General features: G+C 46.6%; 1 protein-coding gene across 14 annotated transcripts in view; it reads left to right on the top strand.

Moving 5' to 3' along the window:
- The window catches only part of LOC118374508 (disintegrin and metalloproteinase domain-containing protein 22-like), a 100,066-nt gene that overhangs the window by 48,012 nt on the left and 27,624 nt on the right, over positions 1-24,430 (top strand). For all 14 annotated transcript variants that reach the window (XR_008091103.1, XR_008091098.1, XR_008091091.1 and 11 more), the window contains exon 6: positions 6,906-6,969. Coding sequence is in view for 2 of the 14 variants with exons in the window: in XM_052495480.1 (XP_052351440.1) it covers positions 6,906-6,969 (64 nt within the window). In the remaining 12 variants the exon portion in view is untranslated. The remainder of the gene's footprint in view (positions 1-6,905; positions 6,970-24,430) is intronic.

Here is a 24,430-nt window from a genome sequence, read left to right as displayed (position 1 = left end):
TACAGTTGAAGTCGGATGCTTACATACACTTAGGTTGGAGTCATTAAAACTAATTTTTCAACCACTCCACAAATTTCTTGTTAACAAACTATAGTTTTGTCAAGTCAGTTAGGACATCTACTTTGTGCATGACACAAGTAATTTTTCCAACAATTGTTTAAAGAGAGATTATTTTACTTATATTTCACTGTATCACAATTCCAGTGGGTCAGAAGTTTACATTCACTAAGTTGACTGTGCCTTTAAACAGCTTGGAAAATTCCAGAAAATGATGGCTTTAGAAGCTTCTGATAGGCTAATTGACATAATTTGAGTCAATTGGAGGTGTACCTGTGGATGTATTTCAAGGCCTACCTTCAAACTCATTGTCTCTTTGCTTGACATTATGGGAAAATCAAAAGAAATCAGCCAAGACCTCAGAAAAATAATTGTAGACCTCCACAAGTCTGGTTCATCCTTGGGAGCAATTTCCAAACGCATTAAGGTACCACGTTCATCTGTACAAAAAATAGTACGCAAGTATAAACACCATGGCACCACACAGCCGTCATACCGCTCAGGAAGGAGATGCATTCTGTCTCCTAGAGATGAACGTACTTTGGTGCGAAAAGTGCAAATCAATCCCAGAACAACAGCAAAGTACCTTGTGAAGATGCTGAAGAAAACAGGTACAAAAGTATATATATGCACAGTGAAATGAGTCCTATATCGACATAACCTGAAAGGCCGCTCAGCAAGGAGGAAGCCACTGCTCCAAAACTGCCATAAAAAAGCCAGACTACGGTTTGCCCACTGCACAAAGGGACAAAGATCGTACTTTTTGGAGAAATGTCCTCTGGTCTGATGAAACAAAAATAGAACTGTTTGGCCATCATGACCATCGTTATGTTTGGAGGAAAAAGGGGGAGGCTTGCAAGCCGAAGAACACCATCCCCACCGTGAAGCACGGGGGTGGCAGCATTATGTTGTGGTGGTGCTTTGCTGCAGGAGGGACTGGTGCACTTCACAAAATACATGTCATCATGAGGGGGGAAAATTACGTGAATATATTGAAGCAACATCTCAAGACAGTCAGGAAGTTAAAACTTGGTCGCAAATGGGTCTTCCAAATGGACATTGACCCCAAGCATTCTTCCAAAGTTGTAGAAAAATTGCTCAAGGACAACAAAGGCAAGGTATTGGAGTGGCCATTTTTTTATTTTTTTTTCACATTTTACCTTTATTTTACTAGGCAAGTCAGTTAAGAACAAATTCTTATTTTCAATGATGGCCTAGGAACAGTGGGTTAACTGCCTGTTCAGGGGCAGAACGACAGATTTGTACCTTGTCAGCTCGGGGATTTTGAACTTGCAACCTTCCGGTTACTAGTCCAACGCTCTAACCACTAGGCTACCTGTCGCCATCACAAAGTCCTGACCTCAATCCTATAGAACATTTGTGGGCAGAACTGAAAAAGCGCGTGCGAGCAAGGAGGCCTACAAACCTGACTCAGTTCCACCAGTTCTTTCAGGAGGAATGGTTCAAAATTCACCCAACTTATTGTGGGAAGCTTGTGGAAGGCTACCCGACACGTTTGACCCAAGTTCAATCATTTAAAGGCAATGCTACCAAATACTAATTGAGTGTATGTAAATGTCTGACCCACTGGGAATGTGATGAAAGAAATAAAAGCAAAAATGAATCATTCTCTCTACTATTATTCTAACATTTCACATTCTTAAAATAAAGTGGTGATCCTAATTGACCTAAACAGGGAATTTTTACATGGATTAAATGTCAGGAATTGTGAAAAACTGAGTTTAAATGTATTTGGCTAAGGTGTATGTAAACTTCCGACCTCAACTGTATACCGATGAATAAATACAGGAAAAAAACAAGTAAATAGAAGTCATTTGAACCCAGTCTGGCACCAAGAGAAGATTCATATGGAAGACAAGCCTACAGTATAGGCAATCTACAGTGGGGCAAAAAAGTATTTAGTCAGCCACCAATTGTGCAAGTTCTCCCACTTAAAAATATGAGAGAGGCCTGTAATTTTCATCATAGGTACACTTCAACTATGACAGACAAAATGAGAAAAAAAATCCAGAAAATCACATTGTATGATTTTTAATGAATTTATTTGCAAATTATGGTGGAAAATAAGTATTTAGTCACCGACAAACAAGCAAGATTTCTGGCTCTCACAGACCTGTAACTTCTTCTTTAAGAGGCTCCTCTGTCCTCCACTCGTTACCTGTATTAATGGCACCTGTTTGAACTTGTTATCAGTATAAAAGACACCTGTCCACAACCTCAAACAGTCACACTCCAAACTCCACTATGGCCAAGACCAAAGAGCTGTCAAAGGACACCAGAAACAAAATTGTAGACCTGCGCCAGGCTGGGAAGACTGAATCTGCAATAGGTAAGCAGTTTGGTTTGAAGAAATCAACTGTGGGAGCAATTATTAGGAAATGGAAGACATACAAGACCACTGATAATCTCCCTCGATCTGGGGGTCCACGCATGATCTCACCCCGTGGGGGTCAAAATGATGTATCGTGAGATTTTGAGTGAAAACCTCCTTCCATCAGCAAGGGCATTGAAGATGAAACGTGGCTGGGTCTTTCAGCATGACAATGATTCCAAACACACCGCTCGGGCAACGTAAGAAGCATTTCACGGTCCTGGAGTGGCCCAGCCAGTCTCCAGATCTCAACCCCATAGAAAATCTTTGGAGGGAGTTGTAAGTCCGTGTTGCCCAGCAACAGCCCCAAAACATCACTGCTCTAGAGGAGATCTGAATGGAGGAATGGGCCAAAATACCAACAACAGTGTGTGAAAACCTTGTGAAGACTTACAGAAAACGTTTGACCTCTGTCATTGCCAACAAAGGGTATATAACAAAGTATTGAGATAACTGTTGTTATTGACCAAATACTTATTTTCCACCATAATTTGCAAATTAATTCATAAAAACTCCCACAATGTGATTTTCTGATTTTTTTTTTCTCATTTTGTACAGGCCTCTCTCATCTTTTTAAGTGGAAGAACTTGCACAATTGGTGGCTGACTAAATACTTTTTTGCCCCACTGTATATACACACATGCCATTTACCACATAGACGCTAAATATTTTTACAATTTAATTATAGGTATCCCCTTTTATTTTATTTCAGGCTTTATCTAAATATTGCGCAAACGGAAATACGCAATGGACAAAAAACAATTTCACTTTGTCCTCATCACTCAGCCACATAATGCCAAGGAATATCTGATGTGCTTTCTGGAATAAGAGCAAGCATATATCGTGGTAGAAAGGGCAATGGAGGATAAAATGAGTTTCATTCTCTTTTTCTTCGAGGTCACAATAGTTACATAGTCTTTTCTCTTCCATTTCACCACAATACCGACCTGTTTCAGTACGCAGAGGCAATATCCCCGATCTTACCTGTTTCAGTACGCAGAGGCAATATCCCTGATCTTACCTGTTTCAATACGCAGAGGCAATATCCCCGATCTTACCTGTTTCAATACGCAGAGGCAATATCCCCGATCTTACCTGTTTCAGTACGCAGAGGCAATATCCCTGATCTGACCTGTTTCAATACGCAGAGGCAATATCCCTGATCTTACCTGTTTCAATACACAGAGGCAATATCCCTGATCTTACCTGTTTCAATACGCAGAGGCAATATCCCCGATCTTACCTGTTTCAGTACGCAGAGGCAATATCCCTGATCTGACCTGTTTCAATACGCAGAGGCAATATCCCTGATCTGACCTGTTTCAATACGCAGAGGCAATATCCCTGATCTTACCTGTGCACATAGCGATCTCTTGATTTTAGCTAGGTTATACATAATATATCTCTCACACACAAATTCACCCTTAATCAAACAAAAGGTTTATGATTAACCTTGTATTGTTAGTTAGTAGTGTTGTTTAGTAGTGTTAGTTAATATTGGTAGTGTTGGTTAGTAGTGTTTGTAAGTAGTGTTTGTTACTAGTGTTAGTAGTATTGGTTAGTCGTTTTGGTTAGTAGTGTTACCAATGTTGGTTAGTAGTGTTGGTTAGTAGTGTTAGTTACTAGTGGTAGTGCTGGTTTGTAGTGTTGGTTAGAAGTGTTGGTTACTAGTGTTAGTAGTGTTGGTTAGAAGTGTTGGTTACTAGTGGTAGTGTTGGTTACTAGTGTTAGTCGTGTTGGTTAGAAATGTTGGTGAGTAGTGTTGGTTAGAAGTGTTGGTTACTAGTGTTAGTAGTGTTGGTTAGTAATGTTGGTTACAAGTGTTGGTTACTAGTGTTAGAAGTGTTGGTTACTAGTGTTAGTAGTGTTGGTTACTAGTGTTAGTAGTGTTGGTCAGAAGTGTTGGTTAGAAGTGTTGGTTACTAGTGTTGGTTAGAAGTGTTGGTTACTAGTGTTAGTAGTGTTGGTTAGTAGTGTTAGTTAGAAGTGTTGGTTACTAGTGTTAGTAGTGTTGGTTAGAAGTGTTGGTTACTAGTGTTAGAAGTGTTGGTTACTAGTGTTAGTAGTGTTGGTTACTAGTGTTAGTAGTGTTGGTTAGAAGTGTTGGTTACTAGTGTTAGTAGTGTTGGTTAGAAGTGTTGGTTACTAGTGTTAGTAGTGTTGGTTAGTAGTGTTGGTTACTAGTGTTAGTAGTGTTGGTTAGAAGTGTTGGTTACTAGTGTTAGTAGTGTTGGTTAGTAGTGTTGGTTAGTAGTGTTAGTTAGAAGTGTTGGTTACTAGTGTTAGTAGTGTTGGTTACTGGTGTTAGTAGTGTTGGTTACTAGTGTTAGTAATGTTGGTTAGAAGTGATGGTTACTAGTGTTAGTAGTGTTGATTAGTAATGTTGGCAAGTAGTGTTACTAGTGTTAGTTACTAGTGGTAGTGTTGGTTACTAGTGGTAGTGTTGGTGTGTAGTGTAGATTAGAAGTGTTGGTTAGTCGAGTTAGTAGTGTTATTTACTAGTCTTAGTAGTGTTGGTTAGTAGTGTTGGTTACTTGTGTTAGTAGTGTTGGTTAGTAGTGTCCGTTAGAAGTGTTGGTTACTAGTGTTCATAGTGTTGGTTAGTAGTGCTGGTTAGAAGTGTTGGATACTAGTGTTATTAGTGTTGGTTAGAAGTGTTGGTTACTAGTGTTAGTAGTGTTGGTTAGTAGTGTTGGCTAGTAGTGTTACTAGTGTTAGTTACTAGTGGTAGTGTTGGTTACTAGTGGTAGTGTTGGTGTGTAGTGTTGGTTAGAAGTGTTGGTTAGTCGTGTTAGAAGTGTTAGTTACTAGTCTTAGTAGTGTTGGTTACTTATGTTGGTTAGTAGTGTTTGTAATGTTAGTTATTAGTGTTGGTTAGTAGTGTTCTTTACTAGTGTAAGTAGTGTTGGTTACTAGTGTTAGTTAGTAGTGTTAGTTATGGAGAGGAGGCTCATTTACAACAGACCTGCAGTGTTTTTATGTCCTGACATGTACCAGTATAAACATGTACCAGTATAAACAACCCATAGACATGTACCAGTATAAACAACCCATAGACATGTACCAGTATAAACCACCCATAGACATGTACCAGTATAAACCACCCATAGACATGTACCAGTATAAACAACCCATAGACATGTACCAGAATAAACCACCCATAGACATGTACCAGTATAAACCACCCATATGTAACGGATGTGAAACGGCTAGCTTAGTTAGCGGTGTGCGCTAAATAGCGTTTCAATCGGTTACGTCACTTGCTCTGAGACCTTGAAGTAGTAGTTCCCCTTGCTCTGCAAGAGCCGCGGCTTTTGTGGAGCGATGGGTAACGATGCTTCGTGGGTGACTGTTGTTGATGTGTGCAGAAGGTCCCTGGTTCGCGCCCGGGTATGGGCGAGGGACGGTTTAAAATTATACTGTTACATTGATACTGTTGACTCGGATTACTGGTTGCTGCAGAAAAAGGAGGAAGGTCAAAAGGGGGGTGAGTGTAACGGATGTGAAACGGCTAGCTTAGTTAGCGGTGTGCGCTAAATAGCGTTTCAATCGGTTACGTCACTTGCTCTGAGACCTTGAAGTAGTAGTTCCCCTTGCTCTGCAAGAACCGCGGCTTTTGTGGAGCGATGGGTAACGATGCTTCGTGGGTGACTGTTGTTGATGTGTGCAGAAGGTCCCTGGTTCGCGCCCGGGTATGGGCGAGGGACGGTTTAAAATTATACTGTTACATTGATGCTGTTGACCCGGATTACTGGTTGCTGCGGAAAAAGGAGGAAGGTCAAAAGGTGGGTGAGTGTAACGGATGTGAAACGGCTAGCTTAGTTAGCGGTGTGCGCTAAATAGCGTTTCAATCGGTGACGTCACTCGCTCTGAGACCTTGAAGTAGTAGTTCCCCTTGCTCTGCAAGGGCCGCGGCTTTTGTGGAGCGATGGGTAACGATGCTTCGAGGGTGACTGTTGTCGTTGTGTGCAGAAGGTCCCTGGTTCGCGCCCGGGTATGGGCGAGGGGACGGTTTAAAATTATACTGTTACACATAGACATGTACCAGTATAAACCATCCATAGACAGGTACCAGTATAAACTATCCATAGACAGGTACCAGTATAAACCACCCATAGACATTTACCAGTATAAACCATCCATAGACATGTACCAGTATAAACCATCCATAGACAGGTACCAGTATAAACCATCCATAGACAGGTACCAGTATAAACCATCCATAGACATGTACCAGTATAAACCATCCATAGACATGTATGTACCAGTATAAACCATCCATAGACATGTACCAGTATAAACCATCCATAGACACCTATCCCTCTTAGTGCCGTTACAGACACACACAGTCCTCATCAGTTACTGTCGAGAGGAGAGAGAGTGCTGGCATCCATCATGTTTACGTCTGCAATGGCTAGTGGTCATATTGATCTCTCTTTTTCTCTCTCTCTGTCAGTGGGATGTTCTTTGATGGGAATCACACCTACATGATCGAGCCTGGAGGAAAGGACCACATCAGCGTGAGTACCTCGGCTAAGCCTGGCCTTGGCCATCCATTCACACATGCGCACGCACTCACGTACACTCTCACACACACTGTGTAATAGTAGTCGTCTGGACTGAATGGGACTAGAAGCTCTTGCAGACCGGACCGTGAATGCAGATCATAAAGCAGACTACCCTTACGTTACACATCCCATAATAAACATTGACTTCAGAGTAGAGAGATTATCCACTAGAACAGAGCAGAGCTGACCAGCCAGTTAGTTCATGAGGAATAGAGAGTGATATTATTAAGCAATAAGGCATAAAGGGGTGTGATATATGGCCAATATACCACGACTAAGTGATGTTCTTAGGCACGATGCATCGCGGAGTACAGCCTGGATACAGCCCTTAGCCGTGATATATTTGCCATATACCACAAACCCCTGAGGTGCCTTATTGCTATTATAAACTGGTTATCAATGTAATTACGGCAGGAAAAATACATGTTTTGTCATACCCGTGCAATACGGTCTGATATACCACGGCTGTCAGCCAATCAGCATTCAGGACTCTAACCACCCAGTTTATAATACAGTATATGTTTGTATTTATGAGGGAGAGCTGATGGTTTAAAGCAACATCTGTCGCCCTGAGAGAAAAGACCAAGCTCTGATTCTGATGTGTTGATGTGAGAGACACTTTATCTTCTGTGTCTATGTTTAGGGTGGAGGTCATCAGGAAGGGAAGAAGGTATATTCGTTTGTGTGCAGTGTTTCCCCTAGGATTATTTTCAGCCGTGGTGGCAAGGGTAGGGGGGATGAATTACTACTAGCGTTAGCGCAATGACATGCTAGCTGTTCCCATAGACATCCAGTCATTGAGCCAACAACTATCAATTTAAAAATGCATCTTGGCAGAAATATATAAATAAATAATGGTGTGTCTGTATGTGTGTGCGTGTGTGCGTGCATGTCGTATGTGTGTGTGTGTGTGTGTGTGTGTGTGTGTGTGTGTGTGTGTGTGTGTGTGTGTGTGTGTGTGTGTGTGTGTGTGTGTGTGTGTGTGTGTGTGTGTGTGTGTGTGTGCGTGTGTCTGTATTTGTTTGTGTCTGTATGTACAGTGGGGCAAAAAAACGTATTTAGTCAGCCACCAATTGTGCAAGTTCTCCCACTTAAAAAGATGAGAAAGGCCTATAATTTTCATCATAGGTACACTTCAACTATGACAGACAAAATTAGAAAGAAAATCCAGAAAATCACATTGTAAGATTTTTTATGAATTTATTTGGAAATTATGGTGGAAAATAAGTATTTGGTCACCTACAAACAAGCAAGATTTCTGGCTCTCACAGACCTGTAACTTCAATCAATCAATCAATCAAATTTTATTTATATAGCCCTTCGTACATCAGCTGATATCTCAAAGTGCTGTACAGAAACCCAGCCTAAAACCCCAAACAGCAAGCAATGCAGGTGTAGAAGCACGGTGGCTAGGAAAAACTCCCTAGAAAGGCCAAAACCTAGGAAGAAACCTAGAGAGGAACCAGGCTATGTGGGGTGGCCAGTCCTCTTCTGGCTGTGTCGGGTGGAGATTATAACAGAACATGGCCAAGATGTTCAAATGTTCATAAATGACCAGCATGGTCAAATAATAGTAAGGCAGAACAGTTGAAACTGGAGCAGCAGCATGGCCAGGTGGACTGGGGACAGCAAGGAGTCATCATGTCAGGTAGTCCTGGGGCATGGTCCTAGGGCTCAGGTCAGTTGAAACTGGAGCAGCAGCATGGCCAGGTGGACTGGGGACAGCAAGGAGCCATCATGTCAGGTAGTCCTGGGGCATGGTCCTAGGGCTCAGGTCCTCCGAGAGAGAGAAAGAAAGAAAGAAGGAGAGAATTAGAGAACGCACACTTAGATTCACACAGGACACCGAATAGGACAGGAGAATTACTCCAGATATAACAAACTGACCCTAGCCCCCCGACACAAACTACTGCAGCATAAATACTGGAGGCTGAGACAGGAGGGGTCAGGAGACACTGTGGCCCCATCCGAGGACACCCCCGGACAGGGCCAAACAGGAAGGATATAACCCCAACCACTTTGCCAAAGCACAGCCCCCACACCACTAGAGGGATATCTTCAACCACCAACTTACCATCCTGAGACAAGGCTGAGTATAGCCCACAAAGATCTCCGCCACGGCACAACCCAAGGGGGGGGGCGCCAACCCAGACAGGATGACCACAACAGTGAATCAACCCACTCAGGTGATGCACCCCCTGCAGGGACGGCATGAGAGAGCCCCAGTAAGCCAGTGACTCAGCCCCTGTAATAGGGTTAGAGGCAGAGAATCCCAGTGGAAAGAGGGGAACTGGCCAGGCAGAGACAGCAAGGGCGGTTCGTTGCTCCAGAGCCTTTCCGTTCACCTTCCCACTCCTGGGCCAGACTACACTCAATCATATGACCCACTGAAGAGATGAGTCTTCAGTAAAGACTTAAAGGTTGAGACCGAGTTTGCGTCTCTGACATGGGTAGGCAGACCGTTCCATAAAAATTGAGCTCTATAGGAGAAAGCCCTGCCTCCAGCTGTTTGCTTAGAAATTCTAGGGACAATTAGGAGGCCTGCGTCTTGTGACCGTAGCGTACGTGTAGGTATGTACGGCAGGACCAAATCAGAGAGATAGGTAGGAGCAAGCCCATGTAATGCTTTGTAGGTTAGCAGTAAAACCTTGAAATCAGCCCTTGCTTTGACAGGAAGCCAGTGTAGAGAGGCTAGCACTGGAGTAATATGATCAAATTTTTTGGTTCTAGTCAGGATTCTAGCAGCCGTATTTAGCACTAACTGAAGTTTATTTAGTGCTTTATCCGGGTAGCCGGAAAGTAGAGCATTGCAGTAGTAAAACCTAGAAGTGACAAAAGCATGGATTAATTTTTCTGCATCATTTTTGGACAGAAAGTTTCTGATTTTTGCAATATTACGTAGATGGATAAAAGCTGTCCTCGAAATGGTCTTGATATGTTCTTCAAAAGAGAGATCAGGGTCCAGAGTAACGCCGAGGTCCTTCACAGTTTTATTTGAGACGACTGTACAACCATTAAGATTAATTGTCAGATTCAACAGAAGATCTCTTTGTTTCTTGGGACCTAGAACAAGCATCTCTGTTTTGTCCAAGTTTAATAGTAGAAAGTTTGCAGCCATCCACTTCCTTATGTCTGAAACACATGCTTCTAGCGAGGGCAATTTTGGGGCTTCACCATGTTTCATTGAAATGTACAGCTGACGCAATACGAAACATGTCCCAGTCCACGTGATGGAAGCAGTCTTGGAGTGTGGAGTCAGCTTGGTCTGACCAGCGTTGGACAGACCTCAGCGTGGGAGCCTCTTGTTTTAGCTTCTGCCTGTAGGCAGGGATCAGCAAAATGGAGTCGTGGTCAGCTTTTCCGAAAGGGGGGCGGGGCAGGGCCTTATATGCGTCGCGGAAGTTAGAGTAACAATGATCCAAGGTTTTACCACCCCTGGTTGCGCAATCGATATGCTGATAAAATTTAGGGAGTCTTGTTTTCAGATTAGCTTTGTTAAAATCCCCAGCTACAATGAATGCAGCCTCCGGATAAATGGTTTCCAGTTTGCAAAGAGTTAAATAAAGTTTGTTCAGAGCCATCGATGTGTCTGCTTGGGGGGGGATATATACGGCTGTGATTATAATCGAAGAGAATTCTCTTGGAAGATAATGCGGTCTACATTTGATTGTGAGGAATTCTAAATCAGGTGAACAGAAGGATTTGAGTTCCTGTATGTTTCCTTCATCACACCATGTCTCGTTAGTCATGAGGCATACGCCCCCGCCCCTCTTCTTACCAGAAAGATGTCTATTTCTGTCGGCGCGATGCGTGGAGAAACCCGTTGGCTGCACCGCATCGGATAGCGTCTTCCCAGTAAGCCATGTTTCCGTGAAGCAGAGAACGTTGCAGTCTCTGATGTCCCTCTGGAATGCCACCCTTGCTCGGATTTCGACAACCTTGTTGTCAAGAGACTGGACATTGGCAAGAAGAATGCTGGGGAGTGGTGCGCGATGTGCACTAAGGTCTAGGAGCACGAGGACAGATGCAGAGCCTCGGTCCGATGCCTTTAAAATGTCATTTACCACCTTCACAAGTGCCGTCTCAGTGCTATGATGGGGTCTAAAACCAGACTGAAGCATTTCGTATACATTGTTTGTCTTCAGGAAGGCAGTGAGTTGCTGTGCAACAGCTTTTTCTAACATTTTTGAGAGAAATGGAAGATTCGATATAGGCCGATAGTTTTTTATATTTTCTGGGTCAAGGTTTTTGCTTTTTCAAGAGAGGCTTTATTACTGCCACTTTTAGTGAGTTTGGTACACATCCAGTGGATAGAGAGCCGTTTATTATGTTCAACATAGGAGGCCCAAGCACAGGAAGCAGCTCTTTCAGTAGTTTAGTTGGAATAGGGTCCAGTATGCAGCTTGAAGGTTTAGAGGCCATGATTATTTTCATCATTGTGTCAAGAGTTATAGTACTAAAACACTTGAGCGTCTCTCTTGATCCTAGGTCCTGGCAGAGTTGTGCAGACTCAGGACAACTGAGGTTTGGAGGAATACGCAGGTTTAAAGAGGAGTCCGTAATTTGCTTTCTAATAATCATAATCTGTTCCTCAGATCACTGCTAAAGTGAAAGTCATCCTCTCGTGGGGAATGCTGCTTTTTAGTTAGCTTTGCGACAGTATCAAATAGGAATTTCGGATTGTTCTTATTTTCCTCAATTAAGTTAGAAAAATAGGATGATCGAGCAGCAGTAAGTGCTCTTCGGTACTGCACGGTACTGTCTTTCCAAGCTAGTCGGAAGACTTCCAGTTTGGTGTGGCGCCATTTCCGTTCCAATTTTCTGGAAGCCTGCTTCAGAGCTCGGGTATTTTCTGTGTACCAGGGAGCTAGTTTCTTATGAGAAATGTTTTTAGTTTTGAGGGGTGCAACTGCATCTAGGGTATTGCGCAAGGTTAAATAGAGATCCTCAGTTAGGTGGTTAACTGATTTTTGTCCTCTGGCGTCCTTGGGTAGGCAGAGGGAGTCTGGAAGGGCATCAAGGAATCTTTGTGTTGTCTGTGAATTTATAGCACGACTTTTGATGGTCCTTGGTTGGGGTCTGAGCAGATTATTTGTTGCAATTGCAAACGTAATAAAATGGTGGTCCGATAGTCCAGGATTATGAGGAAAAACATTAAGATCGACAACATTTATTCCATGGGACAAAACTAGGTCCAGCGTATGACTGTGACAGTGAGTGGGTCCAGAGACATGTTGGACAAAACCCACTGAGTCGATGATGGCTCCGAAAGCCTTTTGGAGTGGGTCTGTGGACTTTTCCATGTGAATATTAAAAGTCACCAAAGATTAGAATATTATCTGCTATGACTACAAGGTCCGATAGGAATTCAGGGAACTCAGTGAGAAACGCTGTATATGGCCCAGGAGGCCTGTAAACAGTAGCTATAAAAAGTGATTGAGTCGGCTGCATAGATTTCATGACTAGAAGCTCAAAAGACGAAAACGTAATTTATTTTTTGTAAATTGAAATTTGCTATCGTAAATGTTAGCAACACCTCCGCCAACTTCTTCTTTAAGAGGCTCCTCTGTCCTCCACTCGTTACCTGTATTAATGGCACCTGTTTTAACTTGTTATCAGTATTATCAGTATAAAAGACACCTGTCCACAACCTCAAACAGTCATACTCCAAACTCCACTATGGCCAAGACCAAAGAGCTGTCAAAGGACACCAGAAACAAAATTGTAGACCTGCACCAGGCTGGGAAGACTGAATCTGCAATAGGTAAGCAGCTTGGTTTGAAGAAATCAACTGTGTGAGCAATTATTAGGAAATGGAAGACATACAAGACCACTGATAATCTCCCTCGATCTGGGGCTCCACGGAAGATCTCACCCCGTGGGGTCAAAATGATCACAAGAACGGTGAGCAAAAATCCCAGAACCACACGGGGTGACCTAGCGAATGACCTGCAGAGAGCTGGGACCAAAGTAACAAAGCCTACCATCAGTAACACACTACGCCACCAGGGACTCAAATCCTGCAGTTCCAGACGTGTCCCCCTGCTTAAGCCAGTACATGTCCAGGCCCGTCTGAAGTTTGCTAGAGAGCATTTGGATGATCCAGAAGAAGATTGGGAGAATGTCATATGGTCAGATGAAACCAAAATAGAACTTTTTGGTAAAAACTCAACTCGTCATGTTTGGAGGACAAAGAATGCTGAGTTGCATCCAAAGAACACCATACCTACTGTGAAGCATGGGGGTGGAAACATCATGCTTTGGGGCTGTTTTTCTGCAAAGGGACCAGGACGACTGATCCATGTAAAGGAAAGAATGAATGGGGCCATGTATCGTGAGATTTTGAGTGAAAACCTCCTTCCATCAGCAAGGGCATTGAAGATGAAACGTGGCTGGGTCTTTCAGCATGACAATGATCCCAAAAACACCGCTTGGGCAACGAAGTGGCTTCGTAAGAAGTGGCTTCGTAAGAAGCATTTCAAGGTCCTGGAGTGGCCTAGCCAGTCTCCAGATCTCAACCCCGTAGAAAATCTTTGGAGGGAGTTGAAAGTCCGTGTTGCCCAGCAACAGCCCCAAAACATCACTGATCTAGAAGAGATCTGCATGGAGGAATCGGCCAAAATACCAGCAACAGTGTGTAAAAACCTTGTGAAGACTTACAGAAAACGTTTGACCTCTGTCATTGCCAACAAAGGGTATATAACCAAGTATTGAGATAAACTTTTGTTATTGACCAAATACTTATTTTCCACCATAATTTGCAAATAAATTCATAAAAAATCCTACAATGTGATTTTCTGGATTTTTTCCCCTCATTTTGTCTGTTATAGTTGAAGTGTACCTATGATGAAAATTACAGGCCTCTCTCATATTTTTAAGTGGGAGAACTTGCACAATTGGTGGCTGACTAAATATTTTTTTGCCCCACTGTATGCGTGTGTGTGTGTGTGCGTGTGTTTGTATTTGTGTGTGTGTGAACAAGCCGCCTTCTTAAAATGCATATCCATCTGACAGGTTTACCACCTTATGGTGGAGAGAAGAGGAGAGGGGAGAGAGAGGGGAGAGAGAGGAGAGAGAGAGAGAGGAGAGAGAGAGCGAGAGAGAGGGGAGAGGAGAGCGTAAAATGAGAAGAAGGATGTGAAATGAGTTAGGGAGAAGGAGGGAAGAATAGAGAAAAAGGGAGAGAAGAATGGATAGAGACAGTGGGAGTGAGGGACAGAGGATTGGACAGAGACAGTGGGAGTGAGGGAGAGAGGATTGGACAGAGACAGTGGGAGTGAGGGAGAGAGGATTGGACAGAGACAGTGGGAGTGAGGGAGAGAGGATTGGACAGAGACAGTGGGAGTGAGGGAGAAAAGAATGAACAGAGAGAGTGGGAGTGAGGGAGAGAGGAATGGACATGAGACAGTGGGAGTGAGGGAGAGAGGAATGGACAGAGACAGTGGGAGTGAGGAAGAGAGGAATGGACATGAGACAGTGGGAGTGAGGGAGAGAGGAATGGACATGAGACAGTGGGAGTGAGGGAGAGAGGAATGGACAGAGACAGTGGGAGTGGGAGAGAGGATTTGACAGAGACAGTGGGAGTGAGGGAGAGAGGATTGGACAGAGACAGTGGGAGTGAGGGAGAAAAGAATGAACAGAGAGAGTGGGAATGAGGGAGAGAGGAATGGACATGAGACAGTGGGAGTGAGGGAGAGAGGAATGGACAGAGACAGTGGGAGTGAGGGAGAGGAATAGACAGAGACAGTGGGAGTGGGAGTGAGGGAGAATGAGGGGGTGAGAGAGAAACAGAAATGAACAACACTGGGAGCCTGTGGCTTTGTGGCATCTGTTTTAGCAGCCTCCTTCATCCTTCCCTCCCTATCTTCCTCTCCTTCTCTCCCTCTGTCATTGTTCTGTAGTCTTCCTGGAGGAACGGAATTATTGAAGCAAGGGAGTGAGTGGGAGAACGAGGGAAAATTGCACTCCAAGATCTCTTAACCCAGAAAATCTCTGCAGCGCTCTGCTTGACACACACACACACACACACACACACACACACACACACACACACACACACACACACACACACACACACACACACACACACACACACACACACACACACACACACACACACACACACACACACACACACACAGTGTGGCATCTATAAGTTGTTAGCCGTTAGCATCCTGGCTCCAGGAAAAGGCCATGCTGTGCTGCTGTCAAGCCCAGTGTTGGCCGTCAGTTTCTGGGCTTAGAGCTGCTGATACGCCTGCCTTCTTGGGGCTACTCTCTCTCTCTCTCTGACAGTCTGCTTGGTGTGCAGTTCATTCTAAGAGGCTTGTCACACAGACACACAGATGCCTGCTGGAAAGATCAAGTAGTGGCCTCCCTGCCCTGCATGCCAAGTTTGATACTCACACACACTCACCCACAGACACACACACACAGCTGTACTTGCATCCTCTCTGCAGTGTTCTGTTTGTACACCCTCTGTCAGCAGACATTGTTTTTAAAGTATTTACACAACTGTCAGTCAATCTAGTTTACAGAGCTCTTCACAAAATAATGGTAGACCCAGACACATCTAAAACCCAGACGTGTTCACACAAATTGCAAGCAAACAAACAGCTTCCAAGCTGACGCCTGGCTGATCCGGTGATATGATCCGGTTGGATGTGACTTTTATGGCATGGCAGTTTGGGGGGGGGGGGTGTGTGTGTGTGTGTGTGTGTGTGTGTGTGTGTGTGTGTGTGTGTGTGTGCGCATAACTCCTGTCTGCCATATGGCTAATCCATCTGCCCTCCTTCAGCCTGGACAGAACCACCAAGCCAGGCAGCAAGAAGGCAGCCAAGAGGAACCAGAACCAGGGAGCCAGGCAGTAGGAACCAGGGAGCCAGGCAGTAGGAAGTCAGGCAAGAGGAAACAGAACCACTAAGCCAGGCAGCAGGAAGGCAGCCAAGAGGAACCAGAACCAGGGAGCCAGGCAGTAGGAACCAGAACCAGGGAGCCAGGCAGTAGGAAGTCAGGCAAGAGGAAACAGAACCACTAAGCCAGGCAGCAGGAAGGCAGCCAAGAGGAACCAGGGAGCCAGGCCATAGGAAGGCAGCCGAGAGGGCCCAGGCAGCAGGAAGGCAGCTAAGAGGGACCAGAACCAGGGAGCCAGCCAGTAGGAAGGCAGCCAAGAGGAACTAGAACCAGGGAGCCTCCACACGGCGTGGCCGCGGCCACCCTAATCTGGTGGTCCCAGCGCGCACGACCCACGTGGAGTTCCAGGTCTCCGGTAGCCTCTGGAACTGCCGATCTGCGGCCAACAAGGCAGAGTTCATCTCAGCCTATGCCTCCCTCCAGTCCCTCGACTTCTTAGCACTGACGGAAACATGGATCACCACAGATAACACTGCTACTCCTACTGCTCTCTCTTCGTCTGCCCACGTGTTCTCGCACACCCCGAGAGCTTCTGGTCAGCGGGGTGGTGGCACCGGGATCCTCATCTCTCCCAAGTGGTCATTCTCTCTTTCTCCCCTTACCCATCTGTCTATCGCCTCCTTTGAATTCCATGCTGTCACAGTTACCAGCCCTTTCAAGCTTAACATCCTTATCATTTATCGCCCTCCAGGTCCCCTTGGAGAGTTCATCAATGAGCTTGATGCCTTGATAAGCTCATTTCCTGAGGACGGCTCACCTCTCACAGTTCTGGGCGACTTTAACCTCCCCACGTCTACCTTTGACTCATTCCTCTCTGCCTCCTTCTTTCCACTCCTCTCCTCTTTTGACCTCACCCTCTCACCTTCTCCCCCTACTCACAAGGCAGGCAATACGCTCGACCTCATCTTTACTAGATGCTGTTCTTCCACTAACCTCATTGCAACTCCCCTCCAAGTCTCCGACCACTACCTTGTATCCTTTTCCCTCTCGCTCTCATCCAACACTTCCCACACTGCCCTTACTCGGATGGTATCGCGCCGTCCCAACCTTCGCTCTCTCTCCCCCGCTACTCTCTCCTCTTCCATCCTATCGTCTCTTCCCTCTGCTCAAACCTTCTCCAACCTATCTCCTGATTCTGCCTCCTCAACCCTCCTCTCCTCCCTTTCTGCATCCTTTGACTCTCTATGTCCCCTATCCTCCAGGCCGGCTCGGTCCTCCCCTCCCGCTCCGTGGCTCGACGACTCATTGCGAGCTCACAGAACAGGGCTCCGGGCAGCCGAGCGGAAATGGAGGAAAACTCGCCTCCCTGCGGACCTGGCATCCTTTCACTCCCTCCTCTCTACATTTTCCTCCTCTGTCTCTGCTGCTAAAGCCACTTTCTACCACTCTAAATTCCAAGCATCTGCCTCTAACCCTAGGAAGCTCTTTGCCACCTTCTCCTCCCTCCTGAATCCCCCTCCTCCCTCTCTGCAGATGACTTCGTCAACCATTTTGAAAAGAAGGTCGACGACATCCGATCCTCGTTTGCTAAGTCAAACGACACCTCTGGTTCTGCTCACACTGCCCTACCCTGTGCTCTGACCTCTTTCTCCCCTCTCTCTCCAGATGAAATCTTGCGTCTTGTGACGGCCGGCCGCCCAACAACCTGCCCGCTTGACCCTATCCCCTCCCCTCTTCTCCAGACCATTTCCGGAGACCTTCTCCCTTACCTCACCTCGCTCATCAACTCATCCCTGACCGCTGGCTACGTCCCTTCCGTCTTCAAGAGAGCGAGAGTTGCACCCCTTCTGAAAAAACCTACACTCGATCCCTCCGATGTCAACAACTACAGACCAGTATCCCTTTTTCTTTTCTCTCCAAAACTCTTGAACGTGCCGTCCTTGGCCAGCTCTCCCGCTATCTCTCTCAGAATGACCTTCTTGATCCAAATCAGTCAGGTTTCAAGACTAGTCATTCAACTGAGACTGCTCTTCTCTGTATCACGGAGGCGCTCCGCACTGCTAAAGCTAACTCTCTCTCCTCTGCTCTCATCCTTCTAGACCTATCGGCTGCCTTCGATACTGTGAACCATCAGATCCTCCTCTCCACCCTCTCCGAGTTGGGCATCTCCGGCGCGGCCCACGCTTGGATTGCGTCCTACCTGACAGGTCGCTCCTACCAGGTGGAGTGGCGAGAATCTGTCTCCTCACCACGCGCTCTCACCACTGGTGTCCCCCAGGGCTCTGTTCTAGGCCCTCTCCTATTCTCGCTATACACCAAGTCACTTGGCTCTGTCATAACCTCACATGGTCTCTCCTATCATTGCTATGCAGACGACACACAATTAATCTTCTCCTTTCCCCCTTCTGATGACCAGGTGGCGAATCGCATCTCTGCATGTCTGGCAGACATCAGTGTGGATGACGGATCACCACCTCAAGCTGAACCTCGGCAAGACGGAGCTGCTCATCCTCCCGGGGAAGGACTGCCCGTTCCATGATCTCGCCATCACGGTTGACAACTTCATTGTGTCCTCCTCCCAGAGCGCAAAGAACCTTGGCGTGATCCTGGACAACACCCTGTCGTTCTCAACTAACATCAAGGCGGTGGCCCGTTCCTGTAGGTTCATGCTCTACAACATCCGCAGAGTACGACCCTGCCTCACACAGGAAGCGGCGCAGGTCCTAATCCAGGCACTTGTCATCTCCCGTCTGGATTACTGCAACTCGCTGTTGGCTGGGCTCCCTGCCTGTGCCATTAAACCCCTACAACTCATCCAGAACGCCGCAGCCCGTCTGGTGTTCAACCTTCCCAAGTTCTCTCACGTCACCCCGCTCCTCCGCTCTCTCCACTGGCTTCCAGTTGAAGCTCGCATCCGCTACAAGACCATGGTGCTTGCCTACGGAGCTGTGAGGGGAACGGCACCTCAGTACCTCCAGGCTCTGATCAGGCCCTACACCCAAAAAAGGGCACTGCGTTCATCCACCTCTGGCCTGCTCGCCTCCCTACCACTGAGGAAGTACAGTTCCCGCTCAGCCCAGTCAAAACTGTTCGCTGCTCTGGCCCCCCAATGGTGGAACAAACTCCCTCACGACGACAGGACAGCGGAGTCAATCACCACCTTCCGGAGACACCTGAAACCCCACCTCTTTAAGGAATACCTAGGATAGGATAAAGTAATCCTTCTCACCCCCCTTAAAAGATTTAGATGCACTATTGTAAAGTGGCTGTTCCACTGGATGTCATAAGGTGAATGCACCAATTTGTAAGTCGCTCTGGATAAGAGCGTCTGCTAAATGACTTAAATGTAAATGTAAATGGAGCCAGGCAGCAGGAAGGGAGCAAAGAGGAGCCAGAACCAGGGAGCTAGCCAATAAGAAGGGAGCCAAGAGGGACCAGAACCAGGGAGCCAGGCAGCAGGAAGGCAGCCAAGAGGCACCAGAACCATGGAGCCAGGCAGCAGGAAGGCAGCCAAGAGGGACCAGAACCAGGGAGCCAGGCAGCAGGAAGGCAGCCAAGAGGGACCAGAACCAGGGAGCCAGGCAGCAGGAAGGCAGCCAAGAGGGACCAGAACCATGGAGCCAGGCAGCAGGAAGGCAGCCAAGAGGAACCAGGCAGCAGGAAGGCAGCCAAGAGGGACCAGAACCAGGGAGCCAGGCAGCAGGAAGGCAGCCAAGAGGAACCAGGCAGCAGGAAGGCAGCCAAGAGGCACCAGAACCATGGAGCCAGGCAGCAGGAAGGCAGCCAAGAGGGACCAGAACCATGGAGCCAGGCAGCAGGAAGGCAGCCAAGAGGGACCAGAACCAGGGAGCCAGGCAGCAGGAAGGCAGCCAAGAGGGACCAGAACCATGGAGCCAGGCAGCAGGAAGGCAGCCAAGAGGGACCAGAACCAGGGAGCCAGGCAGCAGGAAGGCAGCCAAGAGGAACCAGAACCATGGAGCCAGGCAGCAGGAAGGGAGCCAAGAGGAACCAGGCAGCAGGAAGGGAGCCAAGAGGAACCAGAAACAGGGAGCCAGGCAGCAGGAAGGGAGCCAAGAGGAACCAGGCAGCAGGAAGGGAGCCAAGAGGCTGACTAACATGGCTCTATGTGGGCAGGATGTTGGGACTGGGATTCTGGGATCGGTTCTCTGCAAGATGCTGCTGAAAAATCTGTGTTTGTGTGTGTGTGTGTGTGTGTTTGTTTGTGTGTGTGTAGGAGGGAGTTTATGCTGAGCTGTCTTTGTACAGAACACCATATGTCTGTGTTGTGCCACCCCCTGCCCTGCCCCCACCTGCACTGCCTGTCTCAATAAAATATGGATGTTATTATAGGGAATGTGAATTAAAGCTTCCATGTTTGGGCACTCCTCTCCTTAGCATAGAAATATGATTAACAGAATGTTTAGACATGGTTGTTTCTCCCTTGTGATACTTCATGGGTGCACCGTAATGGTGTCTGTCTGGATTGTGTACATCTTTGGGCTGTTAGTACTCAGAGCACATAGAAAGGTTGTGGTGATCAGCATCACAGAATGTAACATTCCAAAAACAGCCCTTCCTGGATGGTGGATTGGCTAGTTTACAAAGAACCAGTCGTCTCAATGGGGATGCTCAGTGGATTCCCTCTCTGTACCCAGGACTTCCCAGACTACCCAGTCCCTCAGGCTGTGCTGGGACCAGGGCTGGTTGGGGAGGTGTGGGGGATGGCGCTGGATGGAGATGTGGTGGTGAGGGTGGAGGGTGTGAAGACGGGGGGGGTGAAGCTGATAGCCTATGAATGTGCAGGCTTGGAGGGTAGTGGTGGTGAGGGGGGTTGAGGACTAGGGGGAACCTTTGTGGCCTTTATCCAACCCCCTTCATGCACTCTAATGCAACACAAACACAAACAGGGCAAATCCTTGGAACTCCTAAGCCCGAATGAAAGGGGTGCTGCCCCCCCCCCCCACTCCATATTAATTCATCTGAGATACGGTCTCCCCCAGCAACCTAGGCCACGCCCTGTTCTTTTGTCCAAGGACATCTGAGCCCATCTGTGTGAGACCCTAATCCTACTCACGACCCACACCCCGTGGCTGCCTGTGTATGTGTGTGTGTGTGTGTTTGTAGGCAGTTGTCCCCCCCAAACTGCTATCCTACCTTACCAAAAAGGGATTCATCGGGAAACAAAGACAATTGGACAAGAGAATCTCATTTGAGATGACTGTTTCTTAACAAAGTCCAAACATTATCCAGCATATTCATGTGTACAAAACATTATTCTACATAGCTCACATATTCTGAAATGAAACCGCATATTAATACACTGCTCAAAAAAATAAAGGGAACACTAAAATAACACATCCTAGATCTGAATGAATGAAATATTCTTATTAAGTACTTTTTTCTTTACATAGTTGAATGTGCTGACAACAAAATCACACAAAACTATCAATGGAAATCAAATGTATCAACCCATGGAGGTCTGGATTTGGACACTACAGGCTGATCCAACTTTGATGTAATGTCCTTAAAACAAGTCAAAATGAGGCTCAGTAGTGTGTGTGGCCTCCACGTGCCTGTATGACCTCCCTACAACGCCTGGGCATGCTCCTGATGAGGTGGCGGATGGTCTCCTGAGGGATCTCCTCCCAGACCTGGACTAAAGCATCCACCAACTCCTGGACAGTCTGTGGTGCAACGTGGCGTTGGTGGATGGAGCGAGACATAATGTCCCAGATGTGCTCAATTGGATTCAGGTCTGGGGAACGGGCGGGCCAGTCCATAGCATCAATGCCTTCCTCTTGCAGGAACTGCTGACACACTCCAGCCACATGAGGTCTAGCATTGTCTTGCATTAGGAGGAACCCAGGGCCAACCGCACCAGCATATGGTCTCACAAGGGGTCTGAGGATCACATCTCGGTACCTAATGGCAGTCAGGCTACCTCTGGCGAGCACATGGAGGGCTGTGCGGCCCCCCTAAGAAATGCCACCCCACACCATGACTGATCCACCGCCAAACCGGTCATGCTGGAGGATGTTGCAGGCAGCAGAAAGTTCTCCACGGCGTCTCCAGACTCTGTCACGTCTGTCACATGTGCTCAGTGTGAACCTGCTTTCATCTGTGAAGAGCACAGGGCGCCAGTGGCGAATTTGCCAATCTTGGTATTCTCTGGAAAATGCAAAACGTCCTGCACGGTGTTGGGCTGTAAGCACAACCCCCACCTGTGGACGTCGGGCCCTCATACCACCCTCATTGAGTCTGTTTCTGACCGTTTGAGCAGACACATGCACATTTGTGGCCTGCTTGAGGTCATTTTGCAGGGCTCTGGCAGTGCTCCTACTGCTCCTCCTTGCACAAAGGCGGAGGTAGCGGTCCTGCTGCTGGGTTGTTGCCCTCCTACGGCCTCCTCCACGTCTCCTGATGTACTGGCCTGTCTCCTGGTAGCGCCTCCATGCTCTGGACACTACGCTGACAGACACAGCAAACCTTCTTGCCACACCTCGCATTGATGTTCCATCCTGGATGAGCTGCACTACCTGAGCCACTTGTGTGGGTTGTAGACTCTGTCTCATGCTACCACTAGAGTGAAAGCACCGCCAGCATTCAAAAGTAACCAAAACATCAGCCAGGAAGCATAGGAACTGAGAAGTGGTCTGTGGTCACCACCTGCAGAACCACTCCTTTATTTGGGATGTCTTGCTAATTGCCTATAATTTCCACCTGTTGTCTATTCCATTTGCATAACAGCATGTGAAATGTATTGTCAATCAGTGTTGCTTCCTAAGTGGAGAGTTTGATTTCACAGAAGTGTGATGGACTTGGAGTTACATTGTGTTGTTTAAGTGTTCCCTTTATTTTTTTGAGCAGTGTATTTACACATGTATCATGAAACAGAATAATAAAGAACAGACATGATACAGATTAATCTGTCAGTTCTGTTCTGTATAGAAATCTACCATCACATTGACATGAACTGCAGTATTTAGGTTTGCGATCCACCACTAATCACATTGGCAACATGAAAGAGTGAGATTAAACAGAGTACTGGTTGGTGTGAAGATTGTCTGTGGTGGGATGATGAGAGATGGTGTCTGTCCTTAGGGGGGTTTGTGACACATATCAAAGACTGTAACTCAATGGAGAGAGCTCACTCATCGAAGACTGTATATGATGATAGAGTTAGCTCACTGCCTGGTTGTTTCTGCCTGCACTGATGTGGAGGAAGCTGTTCTCTATGGACAAAGGCTGAGTTGGTTTAGGCCTCCCTGCGTGTGAGTGCTCCCAAGAGGTCTGGACCTTTATGGCAGACCTTCAGAGCATGGTTGCTGGTTCAAGCCCATTTAAATAGTACTGGTGTAGTTTGTTCATACTGTGTTCTATTCAGGCCCAGTCCCTAAAGGAAACACCATGTTATCAGTGTCAGGAAGTAACTCCCTCAGGTTGGAAGAAACCTACTCTCAACTCGTCATTGTCTTTGCTACCAGAATGTGAACTATAGTCTTGTCTCTGCTCTTCATGCTGCTTCAGTCCTTACCAGAACAATATGTCTGTCTTGGTTCAGAAGAGTGTAGCCAGGGTTACCAGAACAATATGTCTGTCTTGGTTCAGAGTGTAGCCAGGGTTACCAGAACAATATGTCTGTCTTGGTTCAGAGTGTAGCCAGGGTTACCAGAACAATATGTCTGTCTTGGTTCAGAGTGTAGCCAGGGTTACCAGAACAATATGTCTGTCTTGGTTCAGAGTGTAGCCAGGGTTACCAGAACAATATGTCTGTCTTGGTTCAGAGTGTAGTCAGGGTTACCAGAACAATATGTCTGTCTTGGTTCAGAGTGTAGCGTAGCCAGGGTAACCAGAACAATATGTCTGTCTTGGTTCAGAGTGTAGCCAGGGTTACCAGAACAATATGTCTGTCTTGGTTCAGAGTGTAGCCAGGGTTACCAGAACAATATGTCTGTCTTGGTTCAGAGTGTAGTCAGGGTAACCAGAACAATATGTCTGTCTTGGTTCAGAGTGTAGCCAGGGTAACCAGAACAATATGTCTGTCTTGGTTCAGTGTAGCCAGGGAACAGTTCTTAGTGGACCTTACAGTGTCAAAAATCCTTTGGTCTCCTCAGCCTTCGGTGACAGCTAGCCTCTCAGCGGGTTGCTAACGCTCGCGGTCCACTCTGTCTGTCACTCCAATGTGACAGCGGACTTCCTGGGGTCAGACAAGGCTCTGTGTGTGTGTGTCAGTCTCGAGGCGAGGCAGCATGCTGTCATCACCATCTCTGAATCAAACAATAATAACAAACTGACCTGGTGAGAAAAACTGAAAATTAAAAAGTGCTCTCAGGTTTTTCTAGGCCCTATATTTCCATGTACTGTGTCACTATGTGTCACTGACTGTGTAAATAGGATGGGCCAGCAACCAACACTGCTCCCTGGAATATGTACGAATCATAGCCTATTAGCCCGTAAAGGATTTTAAAAATAAATGCTTTAAAATGCACTTTCTTTTCCTGAAGGCCACAAAATGTCTCATTTCCATCCGTCTTTCAATTAGCAACTCATTGGGCGAGTT

Source organism: Oncorhynchus keta, chromosome 34 (assembly GCF_023373465.1).
Source record: "Oncorhynchus keta strain PuntledgeMale-10-30-2019 chromosome 34, Oket_V2, whole genome shotgun sequence".
Classification (NCBI taxonomy): Eukaryota; Metazoa; Chordata; class Actinopteri; order Salmoniformes; family Salmonidae; genus Oncorhynchus; species Oncorhynchus keta.
The sequence above is the reverse complement of the archived record's forward strand: the minus strand, read 5'-3'. Positions and strand labels throughout refer to the sequence as shown.